The sequence below is a fragment of the Neolamprologus brichardi genome, chromosome 20, assembly GCF_056152115.1.
Source record: "Neolamprologus brichardi isolate AB-2024 chromosome 20, ASM5615211v1, whole genome shotgun sequence".
Taxonomy (NCBI): Eukaryota; Metazoa; Chordata; class Actinopteri; order Cichliformes; family Cichlidae; genus Neolamprologus; species Neolamprologus brichardi.
The window spans coordinates 16,267,066-16,290,761 of NC_142123.1; the positions used below are offsets into that span (position 1 = coordinate 16,267,066).

Here is a 23,696-nt window from a genome sequence, read left to right on the forward strand (position 1 = left end):
TGTTCATGCCCTGAAGCTCAAGCACACTTAATAATTCAGACAAAAATTCAAAATGCACCAGCAAGTTCACCTGTGAATGACTAAAAAAAGTTTTTTGAGTGGCCTAATCAAAGTCCAGACTTAAACCTGATTGAGATCCTTTGGTGTCACTTTAAACAGGCGGCTTCTGCTCAAAAACCTTTGGGTGTGGCTGAATTGAAATGCTTCTGCAAAGAAGAGTGGGACAAAATTCTTCCACAGCGATGTGAGCCACTGTTCTTGATTGTCACTATTCCTGCCAGGGGTCGCATGTAATTACTATTTTAAATTAAGTTTGGATAGCTTTGTTCCCTTAATAAATGAAATCATCATTTAAAAACTGCATTTTATACTTACTTGGGTTGTTTCTCTAGTTTTAAATTTTTTCTTGAGTATTTCTGTGTGACAATAATTTATTTCAGCCATGCATTTTCTTCTTTTTTTCCAAGTCAGGGAAGGGGGAGGGTCACCAGGCAAAAGGTGGAGTAATCCTCCACGAGTTGCCAGTATATCACAGGACTAAAACACACAAACAGTCAGTCATTGCATTTATACAGCGCTTTTTGAGACTCTCAAAGCATTTTACAATTCCACTATTCATTCACTCTCACATTCACACACTGGTGCAGGCAAGCTACAGTTGTAGCCACAGCTGCCCTGGGGCAGACTGACTAAAGCGAGGCTGCCATATCGCGCCATCGGCCCCTCTGGCCAACACCAGTACGCAGTAGGTGAAGTGTCTTGCCCAAGGACACAACGACCAGGACAGACAGAGCTGGGGATGGAACTGGCAACCGGCAACCTTCCAAGATGAGCTTCCCAACCCCCTGAACCACGCCTATGGCCAATTAACCTAACCCATCCATATGTTTGGACTGTGGGAGAAAGCCAGAGTATACAGGGATCACCCACGCAAGCAGGGGAAAAACATGGAAACTTCACATAGAAAGGCCTCAGCCTGGTTTCAAACCCAGGACCACCACGCTACCTCAATCATTTCTACTCAACATCGCAAGGCATTGAAGATATCTCCACCAGCAACATTAAAGTGATATACACAAAAGAATCGATTTTATGATCCAATAAGAATAACTAAATAATAAGTAATTTACTTTAAGTACTGTAATTATAAACTCCTAAAAAATATTTACAACTTTTTCTTACGTTACCAGTATCCTACATTATAATCTATTCTTTCTGATGAAATATGATTTCTTTGGGCTTTCCCTGCTTTGTTCTAGTTCCCATCTGTAACATGGTCGATATGAATCTGGAAACACCCTTGTTGAAAGGGGCAGAGAACATTTTTGATTTTATGTCTTTTTAATAGTTAATTAGGGGTAACTGCTGGCATTAATTTAAAAAAATTTAATAAATTGTTTTGGTTTGAAAGTCATTTTAATTGTAACTAGCAAGGCTGTAAATGGGCTAGATAAGAGAGAGGAGAAGCATCATACCTACAGTCACTGTGCATACCTGAGAACTCGAGCTGCAAAATGGGTAAGTGACGTGCCGGAAGTGACCCGGACCCAGTGCTAAGAAAACTTCGCTTTCAGTTTAGCAGTCATGCCAGTGTGGTTTCTGTTGAAGAATCCCATTAATAATGCAACACACTGTCTGAATCTATTCACTCGTCAATACAGCCGCTGCACTGCTCCTGTCTGAGTGCCAAGGTAAGCTAGTTAACAAGCGCAAGTGTGCATTTCTGACGTGTTGGCGAGGCTAGCAGCGAGCTAACCTTAGCAAACACAAAGCTAGCCCGTGGTCGCAGCTGTGTTGTTGTAAGGGTACCGTTGTAGAGGCTCAGACTTATCACTAAACTGATACCTATCGTCTCAGTCTGTGTTGTCCAAATAGAATAGAAGAATAAAACTTAGCGACCAGTAATTCAGAATGTCAACAAAAAAGAGGAACAAGTTAAAAAGAAGGCACGTTTCCCCTCATCCTATCAGAGCTTGGCTTGGCTAGCTGTTGACTGCAGGCGTGGTGCCATTTAGCTTACAACCAAAACACTTCTCAGTACCTTAGCCTTTTAGATCTTGTGTCTGAGTGAATTAAAGGCTAGCTGCTCAAACCTCTTGTGTCTCCATTAAAGCCAGGAGAAAGCTTGGTGAAGGAGGATGGATGGAGTCAGCTGGAGTACTACAAGGTCCCAGGAGTCATTTGGTCGCTCCAGCTCAGCCACAGACACTCTGTCAAGGCTTGCCACCTTTATCGCTAGGGCAGAGACAAAACAGCACACACGAACCCAGAGGCAGCGTCTGCCTCAGCAGCCCACCTATCTGTGTCAAGAATGTGGTAGCACCTTTCCTTATGCCACAGATCTGTTACAACACCAGGAGTCTGAACACACACTGCCCAAGCCTCACCGGTGTCCCTCGTGTGGCCAGGAGTTCTCCCTGAGGTCATCCTTACAGCTACACAACTGCGAGTCCACACGCTGCGAGCTTTGTCATGGGATGTCATTGTTTGGTTCCCCCTGCTCTATGTGCGCGACTCACACTTCTGATCCTGGCAGGCCCCTGGACAAGCCACTTCACCGCCAGCCTCATCACATGGACCGCAGCCCATATGCGTGTGCCCCGTGTGGGAGAGGTTTCAGCCAGAAGCAGGCTCTGCTGCAGCACCAACAGGCCGGCTGCAATGAGCTGCCGTCCCTGTCCGATATAGCTGATGCCAGCAGACTCCCTGACGACTCTTCACCTGTTTCTGAGGGGGATTCCACTCGCTCTGATTCTTCAGATACTCCAGGGCCCAGTGGCCGAGCTATCAACACGTGCCAACTCTGCTCAAGAGTCTTCCGCTCAGAAGCTGCACTGCAACGCCATGAACAGGCCAGCCATGCAGAGGAGCAAAATGCCACTGATGGGGAGGTGAGGAAAGGAAAGAGTGCTAAGGTGAATGAAGAGCCAAGCAAGAGTTCAAAATCTCAAAAGAAGCTGCTGAGCTGTCGCTCCTGTGACATGGTTTTCAGGAGCACCTCTAAACTGTACGTGCACAGAAAAGAAAAGCACAGTAGAGAGAAGAATGTCAGGAGAGAGCCGAGGCCAGTCGTCATCAAGCGGAGGAAAGCAGGCACGTATCCCTGTCAGGTCTGTGGAAAAGTCTTTGTCCACCATTTATCACTTAGGGCACACTACAGACAGCATACAGCCTTGAGCTTGGTGGCTATCAAAAACAAAAGCAAGACTGTAGGATGTACCACCAAAGACTCCTCCAAACTATCAGAAAACAGACCAAATAAAGCCAAAACCAGCCTCGCTGAGATTAAGACAGTCAGGGCTGGCCCAGGGAGACCCAGGAAAGTCATTCGACGGTTGACCAAGAAAGGTGTTTCAGGGAGATGCACAGAAGTGCCTGAAGCTCAGGAGGAGGTGGAGAGAGATTTCCCGTGCCCTTCCTGTGCAGAGGTTTTCTCTCTGCAGCAGCAGCTGAAGGAACACATGGAGCTCCACCAAACCTCCATGAAGAGGAGACAGTGCAGTGTGTGCACCACCGAGATGGACACGTGCAAATGGCCAGGCTCCAGGAGGCAGAGGCTGTACCACTGCGTGCCCTGCCAGCAGGGGTTCTCTGCACTTGACTCTTTCCTAGAACACTGTCAGGAGCACCTGCGAGTCAGGGTGGAGGAGGACAGCTTGACAGAGGGCTACACGCATCAAGCCGACAAAGCCTGACGTGCCAGTGTGAATGTCATCAGCAACCCGCCTTTTTGCCTTGAAGGGTTAGACAGAGGGGAGTGATGAAATCTCTGTGAAATTCTTGTTGAGTCACGAGTTCACTGATTGAGCATTCAGAATATATTGCTTTTGTACCCCAAGCTCGGGCTTTGTTATCCAAACCATATCAACAGTTAAAAAGAATGTCTTATTGAGCTTTTATTTAGCCCTTTTTATTTTATTTTATTTTCTCCTGCAAGACTCATTGAAAAGCACAATGTGGATAACAGTTTGTCTAAGATCCATCACAGCAGCTTTTAAAGGGAGGTTTAATCAGTGTTTGTACATCTGAGAACATGACATCTTCTCAGATGCGTCTTGCAGAGCAACGGTGCATTAATAAGTTGCATTGTAGTGAAATACAACAAAGAAGAATTACACAGAATATGTGTTTATGTTGTTTAGCAGCAGCAGCCTTTAAGATGAGCCTCAGCTTTATTACAGCAAGACTGATGATATGAAATTGAACATAAAGCTAACATTTTCACTGTGAAGGACTGTTGTTGTCTGCAAATTTTCACTCTATAATGCATTGAAAACTGTAGAAGCCAGAACAGTTTGATTTTGATTCGTTTGATCCATTCAAAGTATCCAAACCTTTAAACCCAGGAGTCCCTCTTTCAGACCAGTTGTTGTCTGTGTATCCACTTTTACACCACAGAGTGGTATAAAAACTTCCACAAATTGTCTGCTTTTCCTTTTTTTTTTTTTTTCTTTTAATTAAGAATGGTAGCTTATGATCCTGGAAGATGGTCTCACCACTTGGCAGGTTTAATTCCAGCCAGATACACAAAGCCCCTTTGGGGTTGTATTAGGGAGGCCATAAAAAGAGCATAAAACTCTGCCAGTCAAACTTGTGGAGTCACCCACTGTGGCGATCCCTTGTGAGAAGGGAGCAGCTGAAAATGGCTGTTAATAATAACATCAGTTGTGTAAAGGTTCCTGGACCTTGGATAAACTTCCCAGCGCTTAGAGTTTGAACTGTTCATTTCTAATCAACCCCATTTTCCAAAAACAGGTTGGGATTTGCTCGCATGCTCAAAGTGGAGCTAAGCTCATCTTTGCCTCAGGGTTTTGTTTTTTGTTCTTTTGAGAAATGAGGCCATCTGCTCAACTGTGGTACATTCTGGCCAGAACACTGCCTGACACATTGTTTGCTACTTGTCTAGTTTTTGTTATGTTTTCTGCTGTATTTTCTTACAAATTTGGCAATAATTATTCATCAATTGTGGTGTCTGAACTTGTCGTGTTGTCAGTCTTGTGTCCCGAATGTGAGTGTTAGCAGCACTACTTAGGGCGCTGGGTGGAGGTTCATTTCTTTGCTCGAGAGATAAAATGCAGCCCCAGGGTCTAAATGAGATTGTAGTGTGTAACACAGATCGCAGTAATCTATACAGTGAGCAAACTTGGCTTTCATGGATAACTCTACCCGAAACAATGCCTTTCATAATGGCCCTGCTTTTTAGCTTGCATGAGCTCGGGTCGTATTTCCTAACTATGCAAACAGATGGACTGACGGCAGCCCTTCAGTGTGTCTACGATGCTCAATAAGTGCGCTTTGGTGAATAAACTTAAATCAACATGATTTTTTTTTCTAAAGTATTTTCAACTACTGTTTTCAAAATGCGACTGTGAACATGTAGAAGATACGTTTCTAGGTTTTGAAGTTTCTACTTTTCTGAGGTCTTTTGTAAGTTGGTGTGTATGGCTCTTTGCAGATGACATAAATAAAATTTAACAGTTGTCAGATGTTTTCTTTGCATCATTTCTGCTGTTCTAATTCTGTGAATTTTCAAACTGACTGCATGCCACAGCCATACAGCAGACTGATAGTAATTAATGGATGACAGTTGAAATTAGCAAGGGGAAATTGCAAAAATTATACCATAATTTGATTTTATTCAAAGTGGTTTAAAGTCATTTCATTTCTACTCAAATATATACATTTATTTTTGATGATTTTAGCTAGTTTCTAGGTTTAGATAATATAAATCATTATTGAAATTGCAGGTCGCAGCTAAAAGCTCTTCCATTTGTATTCTGAACATAGTCAACGGTGTAACAACTAATGGCCATGAAGCTTACACATTACTCTTAAAGCAGAAACAGTAAAACAATGTTATAAAATGCAATAATGTACATGGGAATTCATTATTAAAAAAATAATTACACTAATATGATTTTCCTCAAATTATTAAATGTATTTGTCAACAAATAATGGTTGTCATTGGGCCCACTTGGTCTTATAGCAAAACACCCCCCAAAAAACTGAACATACACTGGATTTTCCTCACCCAACCATAAATGGGGTTTACAAAGAATTGTCTAAAAAAGAGAAAACACCCAGTAAGTGAACAAAATTTCTCTGGGTGAAAATGCTTTGGCCTAGTGCTTCGTCAGGCCAGATGGTAACAATAATTCAAATTACCACTGGTTACAACCAAGGTATGCAGAACAGCATCTCTGAATGCACAACATGGACAATGAAGCAGATGTGCTGCAGCACCATCAGAACTCAACGGGTGGCACTTCTGTGAGCTAAGAACAGGAAACTGACACTATTAATCAACCAGGCTCACTAAAAGTGGACATTACAGGGTTAGAAAAATGTTACCTGGATTGATGAGTTTTGATCCCAGGATGGGATGGCAGGGTTAGAATCAGGGGCGATTCTAGGATCAGAGCTTTGGGGGTGCTGAGCACCCAGAGAGCTGCCCATCCAGGCAAGATAAACTTTACTCGTCATAATGAGACGTCTTCCCTGTCTCTGTCAGTCCCTGCATCCTTAAATGTCTCCAGTTGTCCCGAGTTCTCTCTGAATGTCTCCTTGGTGCATTTAAACCCCTGTTCCTCTCTGTCCTCATCGTCTGCTGACTTCATCTCCATTATCAGTCATCATAATTTTACCTTCTCTGTGCAAGTCTGCAAATTTCTTTATTAAATCATAAGATTCTTAAATTCATCAAGTCTCTCTGTGCCTGGGTCCTCGTCACAAAACATGACATCACTGTTTTGTACGTTTTAACACAATTTAATCCCCACATTTGTGAAAGAAGTCTGTAACAAAACCATCAAATCTGATCAAGGTTATTTAAATGCTGCTAAAGAAGAATGGATTGGAATAAAAAAAAACATATCCTAACCTTAATTACTGCGGGAGAATAATGAGTGATGCTCATAGTGAGTAAAAAGTAAACTCAGTGCATTTTTTGGACAGAGATTCACTTTTAATGTGTATGTATAATATAAAATAGATACATAAAAAATACACTCCAAAAATAGAAGAGTCCTTGAAATGTACAAAATATTATTAAAAAATTAGAAAATTGAGAGACCTTGGCCTATGGTACAATGTATACAATATATGAAAAGATCTTTACTGCAGATACTACTATGGCTCTGCAGATTTTTTCTTTTCTTTTAACCTATGTCGCCTCACCTTGAGGTTGGTAAATCTGTCACATTTTGGTGGTCAAGTCTCTCACGCATCTCTTTCTCAACTGACATCACAGCCAGGTGCTGGAGTCTGCATGGTCCTTCTCAGCCAGGTATGGAACTGACTCAAGACACTAAAAGACCTCTCACAGCTACAGCTGCTAACTGGGTTTGTTAGGGCAACCTGAATAACAGTTTTCAGTTTGGGGAAGATCTGATTATCCAGAAGATTGTACAATGTTAACATATCTGGAATGGCACCAGCCTCACTCTTGAGCTTCAAAAAGTTTTTGGCAACCCGACTTCCTCTGACTGAAGCTCAATATGGTAATGCAGTGCCAGGGCTGACAACCCAGTTTGTTTAGTAGATTCTGTATAGCAGCTTTAATATAGGGAGAACACAACTTCCAGATTGTATGAGTAAAATTAGTTGTTGTTTTTTTTATTTGCCAGTTTAACAGTTTCTGTCTTGCCTGTTAGTACTCCCTGTCTGTTTCCTTACCTGGTTCTTCCTGATCTTGTACTTTCTCCTCATGTTCCCCTCTTTCCTCTCTCCCTCTTTGGACTGACAATCATACACAAATAGATTGTATTCAATTAGATTAAAAAAAAAATACTATTAAGATCACTAATAAAAAAAAAGTCCTCTCTCAGTGTACTTTCAACCAAAACGCAAATAACCAAACCACATGCACATCTAATAAAGGATACAAATATTGAAACACTGATCCAACATTATCCTTTATTGATGGATCATTTGATTTTACACTTTTACCTAAATGTGGCTCCTTCTTTTGAAAAAACTTCCTCATATCCATTATGAACCTGGCTGCCTCTTTGTACTGCATCCAGTCAGTTAGCTAGTTAGTAACTTGGGTTCAATATCGGCACATGCACATATGACAAAATAACCAGTTTCTCTCATTACATTTCAAACAGGACAGTAGTAACAACAGCAGGCTAGATAATGTTAAGTTTTAGATTTTAAATAGGCTATATAAATTTCAATGGGCGCAACGGGACGGTCAAATATCACTGATTTTACTACAGAGCAGGACGGATTGTAGGGTAGCAAACATCGTCGGAAAAGACATTTTCAACACTGCAGGTTACCTGGGTGTAATGTTTTTCAGCTAAAAAGAAACATGGTCTGACTCCTACCAAACTATATAAAGAGTAACTGAAGGTTAAATGCAGCTAATATGTCCTGTTTTAAGCCAGGCACTCACACCTCCGTTCCGCTGCGTAACAGCCACCATTGCTCTGGCAGCAACGGCGCTGCAGAGCAGGGGAGAGCCGAGCTGGAACAAACCATTTTGGGAGGGGGGGGGGGGGGGGTTATCTAAACTTTTGCTGTTAAATCTTCCATCTCAATTAAGTACTGTATATTTTTTATATTTTTAATAGTGTGTCACACAAACAACAAATATTGTCAAAAAAAAGTAAGAAATCTTTGGGGGTGCTTTGATTCATTTTGGGGGTGCTGAAGCACCCCCAAAAATGGGCTAAAATCGCCCCTGGTTAGAATTTTGCCTAAACATCGAAGTATGAATCTATCCTGCCTTTTATCAACAGGAAAAGCTGTTTCCGGTGGTGATGTGAGGGATATACTGTGATAATTGCATTTAAATAAATGATTTGAATATTTCTTCCACTACTATGTGCATTCAAAGCTGGCCGGCTCTCCCTCCTCCTGTCCTCATGGCGGCGCTGTGAGGAAAACGCAGAAGGTCCACTATGAGATTTCACCAATGAAGTTCCGGTTGTCGGCGCACGCTTTCCTTCCGCGGTTTCGTGAAACGAAGAGATTGCGAACGAGTGCCTCGGCGTTCAGAAAATACAGATAAAAATGAGTAAAGCACACCCACCCGAGCTGAAGAAGTAAGTCAGTGATCTTTGATAAATAAACGCGCACTGGTTATTTTGTACGTGCTTCTTGTTTCCTGTATAGCAGATCTGGTACATTGTTTGTAATAGCCACAAGCTAGCATTAGCTAACATGCCTGTGAAGAAACTGTGACCATGTAACCGATGCTGATGGGTTTCTTTTCCAGGTTCATGGACAAGAAGCTTTCATGTGAGTATGACTCCAAGCACAGATTCAAATGCAGCCGGAATGTTAAAAGTGAATCTGTTCCTGTCTTTTGTTGTTTTTGAGCAACAGCATGAATTATCAAAGCAAAGTTATTGAATAATTTCAGTAATTATGTTTTCAGCTGGTACACTTCACAAAGCCTCGTTCGATGACCTCTGCTCACTGTTTGTTCAGGATCTCATAACAAAGAGCAGACATGTAGTGCAGGCAATACACATGGGGGGAAATTTATTTTAATACGCGCAGCGTGTTGTGTTGCTGGGAAGTACTGCTAGAAATGCGATGGTTAGGACAAATGTTGATATATTGTATAACTTGCACAGGTCTTATAACCCCTACTGTCTTTCATTGACACTATACTATAATTGTGAGATGTCTTTATGGTCTTTAAAAGTTGGAAAATAAGCTTGTTGTAACCCTCGGAATAATAAGTTGATTCCTCACACTGGGTAAGTCAAGTACCTTTCATAGATGTGGACTCAAAAGTTAGGTTATGTGATAGCATAAATATGGATGTCTTACTTTGCTGTATGTAAATATTCGTGGTAGTATGTGGACAATCTAAACTTTGAGTTTAAAGATGGATCAGTGTCAGAAATAAATAAACTGAGCAGTTTGTAAAATTCCTCATAGTGATTTATTTTTTCTCCTTTCAGTGAAGCTGAATGGAGGCAGACATGTGCAAGGCATCCTGCGGGGGTTTGACCCTTTTATGAACCTGGTGGTGGATGACTGTCTGGAGATGGGCCCCGGAGGACAGCAGAACACAATTGGCATGGTGGTCAGTACCTTTGTCTTTCTTAATTTTCTGTATTGTCACCAAAGGCCATGAACCCATTCCTTCTGTTCATTCTTTAGTTTGTGCATCCAACCAAAGAAAAGTTGTGCACTTAAGATAAGCACAGCATTGTTATCTTCAAGCAGTCTGCTCTCCTCTCAATTACAGCTTGTTTATTTACGAGAGAGTTCTGGTTATAATGGTGTCAGACTTCATATTTGCCACGGTCTGAACGTGCTGCAAAGCACTCCCATTAAGACCCCGATCTTTCTTGATAGCTTTAGCTGTAGTATATTAACAGGATTGCCAATATTCATTTGCACGTGAACCCTTTGCATTTTGGCACACTCTGTTTCAGCAGCAGTACAAATTGAAATCTGCACGATATCATTACAAAATAAAATAAATATTTTGTGCCTGATTAAAGCCCTGTTTTTCCATCATGTTAGTCATTTCCATCCACCGCTTGCTCTTCCTGTCATATGGACTGCAAAGAGACTTGGTGGAGTCATTTGTATACATTTTGGTTGCATATCATGTGCTACTAGTATTTCGTCCTTTGTTACCTGGTTGTACTTGACAGTTTGGTTTTAGCTCAGCTGGTGGAACAAGTTTTAGGGCCTTATTTCACAGACATTTAGCACGTCCCTGATAACATTAACCATGACCTGAACAACTTCAGATTGTTATGCTTGTTTTATTCTTGAGTGGGAGTAGCATGAACGCAGTTCCTGGGCAATCACAGACTGCCTGCAGAGGGTGTTTGTTGTTGATGGAGTGTCACAAATATGTATTACAACCTGTGCGTGGGCCACACTTGCATGTGCTGTCGTTGTTCCATCAGCCAGCCTTGGAGAAGTATAAAGATGAAGTGAACAGTGTTTTCAAAAACAACAAAAAGTGTCCACTGCAGTCACGGTCTGTACTTTTCTTTTTATGTTTGAGTCATACCCTTTCCTGCCGAACTCCACAATCGCGCCCTCCCCGTTTCTGGCCCACTTGTCAACCTGTGAGCATTTGAACAACACATATGTCTTCCACATCCAGTGACATGCTGTTGGGACTGTTTGGTGGACTGCACGATAGCACACTTGTGGAATTGTGTTCACATACCATACATTATTAGTTATACCTGCATCTGCTGCTGTTTGCCCCAGGAAATCATTTTCATTCATTTCAAAACCATCCTAGCTCGGTTTGAAGCAGGAATTATACCGTCAGCAAGTCCGCTAGGGTACACTCAGGTCCCACTGATATAAATTTCATCATGAGATGGTTAGGGCAGTTTGTGCCTGCCTGCTTTTTGTGACTGTGTGGACTCTGTGTCTGTGGATGATTTACTTTACACTAAGTACACATTCTCCCCAGGCAATGAACTACAAACAACAGGAATGAGTGCTCAGCTGTTCAGTATAATTTAGGCTTTAAAATGTCAAGAAAAGCTGTTTGCTTTACCTTCTATGAATAAGATACTAAATTCTGTTTAGATTTGGAGAGCTCAGTGCTTTATTTAAAACCTTTAGGAGATTTGCCATGATGGCAGTGTGTTTACTCTGTGTGGTGTTGTTTCTCACAGGTCATCAGGGGAAACAGCATCATCATGCTGGAGGCCTTGGAGAGAGTATGAGAGCGGAGGAGGCACCTGAAGAAAATGATCCCTACATTTTGGTTTGTTTTGTTTTGTTTTGTTTTGTTTTTTTTACATTATTGTCCCTTTCTGGCTCCTCAGTAAGGAGACAAAGCATTTGTATTTGAATTGTGAGATGATAGATACAGTCTTTTTGTTTGGACTTTTGAAATGTGTGATCTTGTGAATAAATCAGTTTTCTTTGTAATTGGTTTTCTGCATTCAGTTTATATCACATTACCACAATACAACAAGTTATTGTTCTGTTACTGTCAACATGTTACTATAGCAACAGGCAGAGGAAGCTGCACACTAAATATGATGATAAGAGTCCAGCTGGACCGATATAAAATACTGTGCAACCCCCTTATTTCTTCATATTTTCCCCACTAAGAGACAGATTTTCTTGGAAATTTTAAGTAATTCTCTGGGCCTTTGGAAGCTAAAAGTTTTTCTTTGGAGATTGGCTGCTGCTGAGCTCATTTATACCTGCCTATTTTCAAAAGGAGAAAACCAAATACATGTTGAATTTAGGTATGCACTTAGTCACTGCCTTTTACAAAAAAGTAATTTCTTCCTTCTGCTTCAGAATCTACAAAGATAGCAGCCTGACAGATGTAAAAGAGTGTGTGTGGGGGGGTCACCAATGATGTGATGCCCAAAGAGCTGTTAACTGAATATTTGAGCCAAGATTGTGTCAAGTGTGTGCTTAAAATTTTTTGGGAAAAACAAACAAGTGAAGGATTAAAGGAGTGGCCGGCCTAAAGCACTACAGCAGCCAAACAGTATCTGAATGTCATGTTCTTAAGAAATAAAAGAAGAATCCAGCAGAGATCTGGCACAGGCCCTTTACTGACCCATCTACTGTTCACCAAAGACTCGTCAGAAATGGTCTGAGTGGAAGAGTGGCTGTCAACAAGTCATCCTTAAGGAAGACAAACAGGCAGAAAAGGCTGAGGTATGTGTGTTCACATAATTTCCTTAGGGATTATTAAAGGATTCTGATTTGACATTAGAAGTGGCTTGAAAATCAGTGGCAACAGGCCATGTGAAGTGAGTGAAATTTGATCAGTCAGTCATGGTTTGGTGTCCCCAGAGCTCAGCCAACATTAGTGAAGCAGTGTGGGATCACGTTGACAGAGAATGGGACAAAAAGCAGCCAACGTTGTCTTTAAGAGAACTACTAAAGACTACATAAATAAATGACTAAACCTGTCTTATCCTAATGCAATTCTTATATTTAGAAAAAGAATTAAGTGATCACAAATATATAAAGTGTGTGTATTGTTTTAGATGTGTTTTTAATGCAGGATATGATCGAAATAAAGGTTTTACTGCCAACAGGTTGTATCTACATACACAAAAACAACAATGTCATTCCTTTTCAGTAGCAAGTCTCCCAGACTGCAGCAGCCAACAAATGCCTCTGGATACTGTTGTCCTTTATATGTCAGCAGCACATAAAATCTGCATCTAGAAAAACCTGGTAAAGACAGTTTTGCTGACCTTATTCCTAAATATGACTTCAAAAAGTTTTTTTCTTCTGGCCTGAAGCCGGAGAGGAATTCTCACTCAGGATTCAGTTCCGGTGCGTTTGAGTGCTGTGTGCATGTGTAATCATAATGCGCAAATGCTGACGGCGGGTCGACAGGGGGCGCACTCCGGACGACTGACTTCCCGTTCAGCTGGACTTTTATTTTGAAAGCCGAGTGTCGTCAGTGCGGACGCGTTTCTTTACGTTCTGTGTCATAGCTGTTTCAACGGAATGTGGAAAGTAGCGATGTCGGAGGAAGTTGCCAAGGCTTTGCAGTCGGTAGTGGAACGGGTGAACCAGGCGGCGGCCCGGCGGCCTAAGGTAACTGCAGGCCGGGATGCTCCGCTCGGTAGCGCCGCTGCCTTCGCTCCTCTCTTGGGGCCCTGAGAAAAACGTGCTGCGGCAGCACGAATCGTTATGTAAGGCTGCCAAACACTTCAACCTTTGAATGGGAGACAGTCGGGCTTGCGGCAGCACTTTCATAACACCCCATGCATGCAGCGTGACAGTGCGTGCGGGGAGCATGGTACACGCACTCTGGCTGTGTTTGCGTGTTAGTGGGTACAGATGATGTCTGTCAGTTACTCATTCCATTATTGTGTGACTGTTGCTCTATGGGAAACGTCCACGAGTGTAGATGTCCTTTTCAACAAGTGCCACTCCATTCAAATAGAATCAAGGTTGATGTAGGTCACAGCTGTGGGAACATGCTGTGAGCTGGTTTATCTAAATGATGAGGAGCAGCTGAACGATCTGTAGCAGGATGTGAATGCAGCCGGAAGGATCGTTGTTTTGGATGATGCTGACAGGGCTGACTCACTCCTCTGCAAAAGACCTCTGCTTGCATGCTGCATCACACGCTCCTCTGCTGATGCTCACTGATACAGATGAAAAATGAGCTTTTGTTGTCCTTCCTCAGACACTACCAGCTGTACCACCCCGCCTTGTAGCTGTCAGCAAGACAAAACCCCCAGAGATGGTTGTAGAGGCCTACAAGCAAGGGCAGCGGAACTTTGGGGAAAATTATGTGAGTGTGGAACACTGCCAGCGTCTCTGCATGACCTGTGAGGAGAATGAAGGTGGACAGTAATACAGATGATTGACGTTGCCCTTCATTTCTCCCTAGGTTAATGAACTTGTTGACAAAGCTTCAGATCCTCTGGTAGGTTCACATATTTTAGAAGATTGGATTGCTCCTCCCCCACCGCAGACCTTGACCGTGTTTCTTTTCCCTTCATCCAGATTTTAGAATTGTGTCCAGAAATCAAGTGGCATTTTATCGGCCATCTACAGAAGAATAACGTCAACAAACTTTTGGGTGAGTGACCATCAGCTCTCTCGTAGAGGTCACAGACCTGCGAAACGCTCAGAGTGATTTGTGGTTATTCTAAGGTTTTATGTAAACCTAAAAAAAAAAACTAAAAACATCTTGTCGTTAGCAGGTCTGAAAATTAGGTAGATAGAACCTCAGATGAACAACAACACGTCATATTACACTGTGTCATTATCTGTTTTAACAAAACAGTGTTTGAAAAAAGTACACTCTTACTGCTACCATAGTAATTAAAGAGAGAACAGTCAGGTACTTCTAATCGTTACAAGCGTGACTATAAAGGCAGACGTTTTGTCAGTGTGATCATTTGGACCATTCGGGTGTGTGTTAACACAGGGAAGACAATCAGCAGTGATCTTTGAGAAGCAGTGTGGGAAGGGCCATGATGCTTGTTGGGTGTACTTTCTCTTTACCATGACTGTACCAAATTAAAGCTATAGCAGCATGATACCCTTTTATCCTCATTTTTGCAGGAGTCCAGAATCTCTTCCTTGTGGAGACAATAGACTCTGCAAAACTGGCTGACAGGGTCAACAGCTCGTGGCAGCGCATCAGAGGAGCCAGCACACAGAGGTTAAAGGTCATGGTTCAGGTCAACACCAGCGGAGAACAGAGTGAGTGCTTCTTGGGTGTGACGATCTGATCACCAACACTGCTGCTGTTACGTGAACAATGCGTCAAATGTTTGTCTTAGGCAAACATGGCTTGCCACCAGAGGACACGGTCAACACGGTGAAGCACATAGTGACACAGTGTCCCGCCCTGCACTTCTTAGGACTCATGACCATTGGGCGCTACGGCTATGAACTCACTCTGGGGCCCAACCCAGACTTCCAGGTACGAAACAATTACAGAACGGCTACATATACCTGTGGTCATTTTTGTGTGGACCAAGAAAAATGAAAAACATTATTAATATTAGTGTCAGTCTGTAATCCTAACAATACACCTGCACAGATGCTGCTGAGTCGGAGACAGGAGGTGTGTGACAGTCTGAAGCTGCCTACGGAGGACGTAGAGCTGAGTATGGGTATGTCCACCGATTTTGAACATGCGGTGAGTGTCCCTCCTGTATGGAAGCTGGTAACAGCAATTTAAAAAACTTTGAGTGTCCAAATTCTGAAATCAAATTTCTTTTGCTTCAGAGCATGCACTTTGATTAAAGTCAATGATCCTCTGTAGGTCATGAATGTCTGTGTCAAACCCCACATCAGCACATACATTGCATTTCCTAAAAGTTGAACTTTGAAAAAATGTCAACATTGTACTGGCACTGCAGAAAAGATCAGTGGAGTCTTCGTGAAAATCTGACAGTCTGCACAAACATTTGTCCTTGGAGACTCCTCAGCATTGTTGCTGATATTTGATTTGAATCTGCACATCCCATTTTCTTCCTTTTTAACTGTTGTTTTTGTTTTCTTTGCTTCCATGTAAAGATTGAGGTGGGTTCCACCAATGTGCGAGTGGGTAGTATCATATTCGGCAACAGGGAGTATCCCAACAGTGCATTGAACACTCCTAATCCCAGTCCCGGTCCCAGTCCAGTTCCCAGTCCCGAGAAAACATCTAAGATGGTGTCAGAAGATGCCGCCAAGAAGATGCAGCACCTCACCGTGTCTGAACGCTAAGAAAGAGCCTCTCCTTCTTTGAAATACCTTTAATTAAAAAAGCAAAACAAAAAACAAAAGAGCTCTGCTCTTCACATGCAGAACGAACAGAGCGGTGAAGCAGATCTTTTCCACACAGCCTTGTGGAGCTAGGATTGAGGAATCCTGCATTAATTGTAAATTGTATTTGCCTAATCCTAACTTTTTGTGTGCCCTTGTTGCAGTTTAAGCATTAAAGTGGCATTTGGCACAGAGCTAGAAAACCTTTTTAACGTTGTTTAACAAGTGTTATTAACTTTTAGTGCCCTGACTTGCTCCTCATGGAAAACCTTTTAGTCAAGATAACTGGATACAAGACAAACTACTGAAAACACAACGACTTCAGTGTTTTTGCGTGAGGTTTCTTTGGATTCTTGTGATGGTGTGTGATATTTTCTACTTTTCCACTCAAACACATGACGGTGCTGAAATGTGTCTCCCACAGATCAGGACCTCTACACAGCACAGTGTACCACTTTTGTTGAACATATGAAACAAAGACCTGATTTAACAAATAAATCATTTATCCCTTTATAATGACACATTGTATTGTGTGTTTGATATTGTTCTGTTTGGTGTGCCAAAGGTGACAAAACTCTATTCTTGATATTAATAAACCTGAGCGTAAACCGAGGAAGTGTTTCTGTGTAGCAGTCTCGTGTCCGTGCTGTGGTGCTTTGTTGGAGGTGAGTGTGAGGGTTAACCTATGCAAAGGTTTTCACACTGCAGCTCTGATGGTGTAGCAGTGGTTTATTTACCGGTATCACAAGATCTGTGTGTGTCTTTTGTTTTTGTTTTTTTCTGTCAACATGGGGAGAAAAAAGGTCAGTTTGTGATTTAATGTGTGGTTACTGTCCTACCGAGGCATTTCAGCATTGTTTGGTTTGGAATCTGGCTCACAGGGAAGCCGAAGCCAAGCAATAAATTTTATTGTTGAAACGATGATCCATTTGCTGTGTATTCCTTCTCCTTAGGACAAAGTGGCGCAAATAACAACAACAACAAAAAAAGAGTTCAGCCAAAGTTTTTTTTTTTAATTATTTTTTTATTAAGCATGTGAAACAGGCACCCAGACCACAGTAAAAAAACAGAATATTTCCAGAGTGGCAATTTAACATTTCTGAAAAGGCTTCAGTGCATATGATGTCTATGGATCTGAAATTGGATCTAAACTCTACATTTAAGAAATGATCAGAAATCTTAAAATGCTGTCCTGCTAATGTTTGACAGTCAACTTGGCTCTAGCCCAGCAAAAAAAAAAAAAAAAAAGTCACAATTGTTCAATAAATAAGTTTTGTTGAAACACAATCTAGTGTCAGGAATGATAAGTGTAGAGGCTCTTGTAGTAATAAATCCTTGTAAAAGGCATTAGAAAAGGGCAGCCAGTATCTATACACACATTCCTGTTGTTAATATCATAAACTGGCTCTACAGATAGATCTGGTATACTACAAACAATACATAGTCTGTAGAAAGATGGATGGTAACACTTTAACATCACACAAACAAGCAGCATATAAAAGGTTTATAATATAACTGTAAGCCTATCTCGACGAGTGGTTTAATATTGGTATAGCTTCTGTAAAGCACCTGAAACAATATCAAAGCTGTAGCTCTAAAATATTCAATAGGTTAAATAAATATTAATATTATATATAGCTAAATATAGCTATAGAAACTCAATGCATTGAATAAATCAACCTAATGTATATCACAGAATCATGATGTCATTGCTATTGTGGGCAAAGTATCGTGAGTTAATCATTGAATACCTGTATGTGCGTATTTAACACAGTTCTGGAATAATTATAAACTATTTATTATGCTGCTTATAAAAACTAACTGGGACTCAAGCACTGAAATGGGCGCAAAAGGAACCAAAGGCATTATAGTATATGCAGAAATGTATGTACCTGATGAGTACAGCTGAAATCCTATGGTTAAAAGTTACAAAACCTGTGTGAAACTATGTGTAACGCTAACAATGACCAAAATTAAATACTTGTAACAACTTCAGCATTCTCATTTTTCTTCATATACAATCACAAAAATGCTTTTTCCTGCACTTTAAGATAGAAAGGTGACACGTCCAGTGTTGTCAGGATTACACAACAAACCGTTTTGAGTTACTGTGGAAAAACTAAAAGGAAAGGAAAAAGCCACATTACCCGGGACACAAAATTGTATCTGCAGATTTGCGCGTACCATTTATGGCTAATATTAGGACCAAGTGTCTCCTCCTACACCTTTTTATTTGGGTGAGCAAAGTCTGTCTGCTCGTGTCATTTCACACTCACTGATTCTGTTCACACTCACGTTACACCAGTTTCTTGGCCTCAAAGAAGCTCTTCAAGTGCTTCATCTGCCAAATACCAGTGACAATGAGGATGACCGTCTGAGCAATGGACCACCAGAGAACACGCTGGTTGGTGCTCTCACTCGTCATGCGAAAGCGCTCCTCACGATACTGCAGAAGACAACCAGCATATTCAAGTCACTGCAGTGGCTTCAACTCCAATGCTTCTGCCATGAAACAGAACTGTTTTGGTTTTTTTGGGGTTTTTTAACTCACCCTCTGGTAGTTTTGCTCCTTCTGGATCTGTTCGACTTGGTCCAGCAGCTGTCGGACTCGTAGCTGCAGCTCGGTGAGTTTGTCCTTAGCTGCAATTTCAGGATAGTTGTTGGTATGTTCTCCCACTTGAATGTCCAGATGCACTCTCTGCAGTAACAGACACTTCAGATTTACATGCTTTTCAGTCAAATTCAGATCAAGAACTTCCTTAGAATAAGCTAAATTGATGTACTAACTAAAACCTTAAGTTTTATTTGGGAAATGGTGACTACAGCTGCACACTGTCCTTATGAAATAATTTTTTTTAGACCTTAAAATTTCACTCCTGTCTGGAAGCAAAAAGTAGCAGGTTCTCCTTCCACAGAAGAAGAACGATGACATCAGTGGGATTCTTTGGTGCTAATGTATCCTTGATTATGATGTTTTCACTCAAAGCATAGTTGAAATGCTAGCACCAAGGTCCCAAGAATATTGAACTGTACTGGTTTAAGAACCTCAGCTAATCTGGTGGAAAAACCTTCCAAGAGGCTCAAACAAAAGAATCAGAATGGGCTTAGGTCATTTCCAGCATAGCTCAACACACCCATATTTATTGGTGTTATTTTACAGCACATACATTATGTTCTCTGGATACTGGCATATTGTTTGCTACTTCAGTCTGAGGTGAAGTGCAGACTAGTGCCAGACCAGACAAAGTTAAGAGGCTTTTTTATATATAAAGATTAAAACAAACAAACAATATCAGTGAAAACTATTTTTAAGCTCACTGATGTGCCCAAAAAATATATTAACATAAGTCTAAGATGTATGATAATAAATAGGTAATGCAAAAATACAAAAAGAGACAATACTTTGAATTTATCTAAGGTAGCACTGTGTTTCTAGTGACTTGACTCTACATTTTCGCTGCTGATCAAACAGCATTAAGGTAGGCTGCCACTGTTGTTGTTGTTTCGTTGCGTCTAGGGTTAACTCACCTTCAATCTCAGACTACTGAGAAATTTAAGTTTTTAGACACAAGTAAATGTGTTATCTAACACTGGTGTGAAGGTCAAATACTTCAGAAAGGGTGACAGAGTTTTCATTTAAGAAATCTGGTCAACTTTGTATTACAAGGATTATTTATCTGTTATAAACTTACCCTTATGTAGCTAGGGTTTTACCATTACTTTAAAAACCTAATTCATCAACTAATTTTTTTTAAATCACTTAATTTAATCATTTAAATTTAATTATCTGCAGGTATTCAGCTCCTTTTTTAACTATTTTAGCTAGCAATTTCAAACTTACCAACTGAAATTGGTCAAATATAAACAATCTCTACCCATTATAACCATTTATACACTAAACTTGACTAACATCACACTTCTTTTTCTTTTTTTAATGATTTATCAACTACTTTTAGGTCGTTTATTTTTTAAACCACTCATTTAATGTACAGTTTAAACATTTATACACTGCTTAACATTACTCAGTTATTGTTAAACAAATGATAATTATTTTAAATTGAAAGCAGTCTGGCAGTTCAAAAAGTCAGAGGTGCACTTCTGTACATACCAGTTTTCCACCTGCAAACAGAGCCATCTTGGTAGAGTTTGAATGCAAACAGATCTGATGCTCTCCAGGTGTATGGGAAGTAAATGTGAACCGTCCATCCGATCCATACTGACGCGAAAGGATGATCTGGGGAATGTGTAAGCAGCAAATGCTTAGATTTAACTTATATGTTCCATGTGTATTAGAAAACTATGGAGCTAAATTGGTATCAAAAGGGTTGCAAAAGTGTATGTTATAACCAAGAAGGGTAAACTAAGATTTACAAATGTGTGTTCGTACTCACAACTGCAGGCTCCAATCCATACAGGTGTACAAAGCTTTTTGAATGAAGGTAAAACTCTTTTGCAAATGCAAATATCCAAACCTGAATAAATACTCATCATTTATGCACATTTTTAAGTTCAGCTACATAAATTTTATGATTTTTGCTTTCAAAAGGCTTCCTCCACAGATCAATTCAGAGATGCACAGAGGGGTTTGGGACTCTTTTCACAGTGTCAGCTTAGAACAGATCCACAAACGTAAGCAGCGTTCAAGTCCTCTTAAAAAACTGGAAGATCTGGTAATCTTGTGGATTTCTGCATTACTTCAAACAACACAGACATTTTTGTTTTCTAAATAAACAAAAAAAACCTGTCACCCTTCACTTACAGATCCTATATAGCAATATATGAAGGTTAATATATGGTTCAAATATGCTGCTGCTTCCTGGTGGATGCTCTTCCGCTACAAAAACAGCCAATCAGTATGCCTCTGCGGATTGGAGAACAGCACGATAAGCCATCCCTCTGGCTCATCCTCTTAAGTTAGTACAAGATAACTATTCTTCTGTATAATCGAAATACAGATATAATTCAGGTAATGTGGGATAACTACATCTGAATCACCTTACCAGTCTCAGAACACAGCACAATAGCATTCATCTTAGCTTAATGACTAACAAACATATGTAAGGTTTATGAAAGCAAAAATGATCAATTTAGATAGCTGAACTTAAAAATCTGTGTGTCAATGATTAGCGTTTATTCAAGTTTTCATATGTGTATTTTGTAAAATTGTCTTTTGTGTTTTCAAATTGCTTTGGATTTAGATTTGAGCACACATTTTTGACTACTCAAAAATACAAATTGTACCATTTTGCAAATCTTAGTTTACACTTGTGGAACATAGAGCATTCATTTGAGAATAATTTCACTTCATGGAAAATTACCTCTCATGTATTTACCTTTGTGTCTGGATCCTTGATCTCCACATGCATCCCAAGACCAGGGGTGGATGGAAGGAAGGAGCCGGTTTGTTTGTCCCACAGTTGAGTCCTGTACTTTCCTTTTAAATAAAAAAAACAAAACAAAACAAAACAAGCAAACATACCATCAATGGATCATGTAATCATTCACTTCTGCACTGCTAACACAGCCAGTAAAGTGTGTTTATATTAAACATACTGTTGGAAATACTATCATAACACTGAACAAGGGTATTTACGCAAGATGTACAGGGTCAGGACATAAAAACACGTTGAATGGTAAAGCATAAAAAGCAAAATGTAAGTAAGTAAACATAGTTTATTTTTATTTTTTTATTTCAAATATTTGATGCATTAAAGCGTAAATATACAACAGTTCTCAGTGGATCTGTACTTTTAACAGCCTTTAACATTTATGCATGTTTGGGTATAAAGGCAGATTTCACTTTTGGAAATGCTGGAATTCAGTTTTCTGACGTTCTAAAAAGCATTCATAAAAATAGCGGAGTCAGCTTAAGATCTTAAAAATGCAGCTCTACATCCTGACAATATGCATATTTCTGTTCATGTCAGGCAAAAAATTGTTTTTAAACACAAAATTCACAAGCTAGTAAATGTAGCTAAAGTCAAAACACCACTGCTGCAGTTAGTAAAATCACTGCTGGCAGAGCGTTGAGAGCAAGACCAAAATATTAAACTGTAAGGGCCAAAACACTCAGTAGAGTTAATGGAGTGTAGCATCATAGAGTCACCTTTTTTTCTTTTTGGTTTTTTTTTTACACCTAATTAAAGCAGCATTAAAAAAAAACTCATTTCTGAAATCAATTTAAGAATGTTTTAGCATTCTGAGTGCAGCTGAACCCTTACACACATCCTAAAAATGCATAAATACATAAAATGCAAACATGTGACACATATAAAAGCCCTGTAAGGTAAGTACAATTTTGTGGATACTGTTCCTAAAATTGGTTTAAAAAAAAATACTGTCATATATTAGGTGCATCACCATCATGCTCAGAAATCTGCTCAGATTTCTAGTAATATGAATATTGTTACCCAGTGTGAAAAAGAAATTGAGTTTGGACAATTTTTAAATAAAAAAGTCTTGGTGAAAGCGTGTCATTTAAATCTATTACACCATAAAACTACAGTAAAGATCCATATGCTTAAAATGTACCGAATCAAGTGTACTGTGAAGGTTACTTGCCACAAATAGATCTGCGGGGAGCAGTGCCAATGCATTCATCCGAGTGAAGGTAAAGCTAAACCTTCTAGATGTGGACAAATTATGAATTCAAGGCTGGCACAAATATTTACAATACTATTTCGGCAATACTTGACACTAATATGGGTTGTTTATATATATATATTTATATTATTTATACGTATGTTAACCCGTCCAGTTTTACCACGTACAACTCCAACTATGCTAGCTTCAGGTGTAAAATACTGTTTAGCTAACTAAGATTAGAAACTCACGTTAACATATTTTTTAAGTATAAAGAGACAAACCGATTGCCTCTTTAGTAGGCCAAAACTTGACAGTTTGCTGCTTAAACACTTTTAACCGGTGTGAACACCGTGAAGAAGTCTTCGTGTGGTCCCCGTTGTCATTTCCAACGCAGCATCTCTTCTGCAGCCAGCTGTTAGCGTGTACTGTTAGTTAGCTAGGTTATGCTAACAAGCGAATAGTCCTTACCAATAACCATGGTCTCATCCGGAATTTCTTCAATGAAACATTTTTTCTCCGTCTCCCCTATGTGAAAATAAAGGCTGTCACTTGGATAAATCCAAGCTAGTAATAAAATAACTCCAGCAGCCGGGAAAGACAGCATCTTGTGGCCTCTTTCACTTGGGCGCATCAGCACAGGAAGTTGTAAAGCCGCTGCGGCTACCTGACGTTTCTCTCTCGGCGAAAAAAGGAAGGGGATTTCCTAGTGTAAGGAGGTGCCCTGAGTTTAACCTCTCAGGCACGACTTTCTTCCACGCTCGTCCACGATTCACCCCGTGAATAAGTTTTATATTTTAGTGCACAGACCTTTTTAATAAATTCAATAAATAGATCTAAAAATCCTAATCCTAAATCCTAACAGAAACCCACTGTATTATGAAAAAGAAAAACATATTAGTAGTGAC

At 40.3% G+C, this 23,696-nt stretch overlaps 4 protein-coding genes across 5 annotated transcripts; 3 read left to right on the forward strand and 1 right to left on the reverse strand.

Moving 5' to 3' along the window:
• The first annotated feature begins 1,537 nt into the window (after positions 1-1,537).
• Positions 1,538-5,470, forward strand: si:ch211-148l7.4 (uncharacterized). The gene is made up of 2 exons (XM_006808628.2): positions 1,538-1,691; positions 2,114-5,470. The coding sequence occupies exon 2, from the start codon at positions 2,139-2,141 to the stop codon at positions 3,693-3,695; it is 1,557 nt and encodes a 518-aa protein (XP_006808691.1). The 5' UTR covers positions 1,538-1,691; positions 2,114-2,138; the 3' UTR covers positions 3,696-5,470.
• A 3,444-nt stretch (positions 5,471-8,914) lies between these two features.
• On the forward strand, positions 8,915-11,880 carry snrpg (small nuclear ribonucleoprotein polypeptide G). The gene is made up of 4 exons (XM_006808629.3): positions 8,915-9,053; positions 9,227-9,249; positions 9,924-10,048; positions 11,622-11,880. Exons 1-4 carry the CDS (start codon positions 9,022-9,024, stop codon positions 11,670-11,672), a joined length of 231 nt encoding a protein of 76 aa, XP_006808692.1. The 5' UTR covers positions 8,915-9,021; the 3' UTR covers positions 11,673-11,880.
• Positions 11,881-13,384: 1,504 nt separating this feature from the next.
• On the forward strand, positions 13,385-17,130 carry plpbp (pyridoxal phosphate binding protein). 2 transcript variants are annotated; one of them, XM_006808630.3, is made up of 8 exons: positions 13,385-13,527; positions 14,126-14,233; positions 14,333-14,368; positions 14,449-14,524; positions 15,013-15,153; positions 15,234-15,376; positions 15,497-15,595; positions 15,976-17,130. In XM_006808630.3, exons 1-8 carry the CDS (start codon positions 13,438-13,440, stop codon positions 16,165-16,167), a joined length of 885 nt encoding a protein of 294 aa, XP_006808693.2. In that variant the 5' UTR covers positions 13,385-13,437; the 3' UTR covers positions 16,168-17,130. The 2 variants fall into 2 exon arrangements, with proteins under 2 accessions (XP_006808693.2, XP_006808694.2); XM_006808631.3 differs by having other exon boundaries at positions 13,496-13,625.
• Positions 17,131-17,241: 111 nt separating this feature from the next.
• Positions 17,242-23,455, reverse strand: tmed4 (transmembrane p24 trafficking protein 4). Its single transcript, XM_006808632.2, has 5 exons — positions 23,260-23,455; positions 21,540-21,640; positions 20,315-20,440; positions 18,758-18,904; positions 17,242-18,652 (listed from the first exon to the last, which is right to left on the reverse strand). The coding sequence occupies exons 1-5, from the start codon at positions 23,420-23,422 to the stop codon at positions 18,503-18,505; spliced, it is 687 nt and encodes a 228-aa protein (XP_006808695.1). The 5' UTR covers positions 23,423-23,455; the 3' UTR covers positions 17,242-18,502.
• Positions 23,456-23,696: the final 241 nt, after the last annotated feature.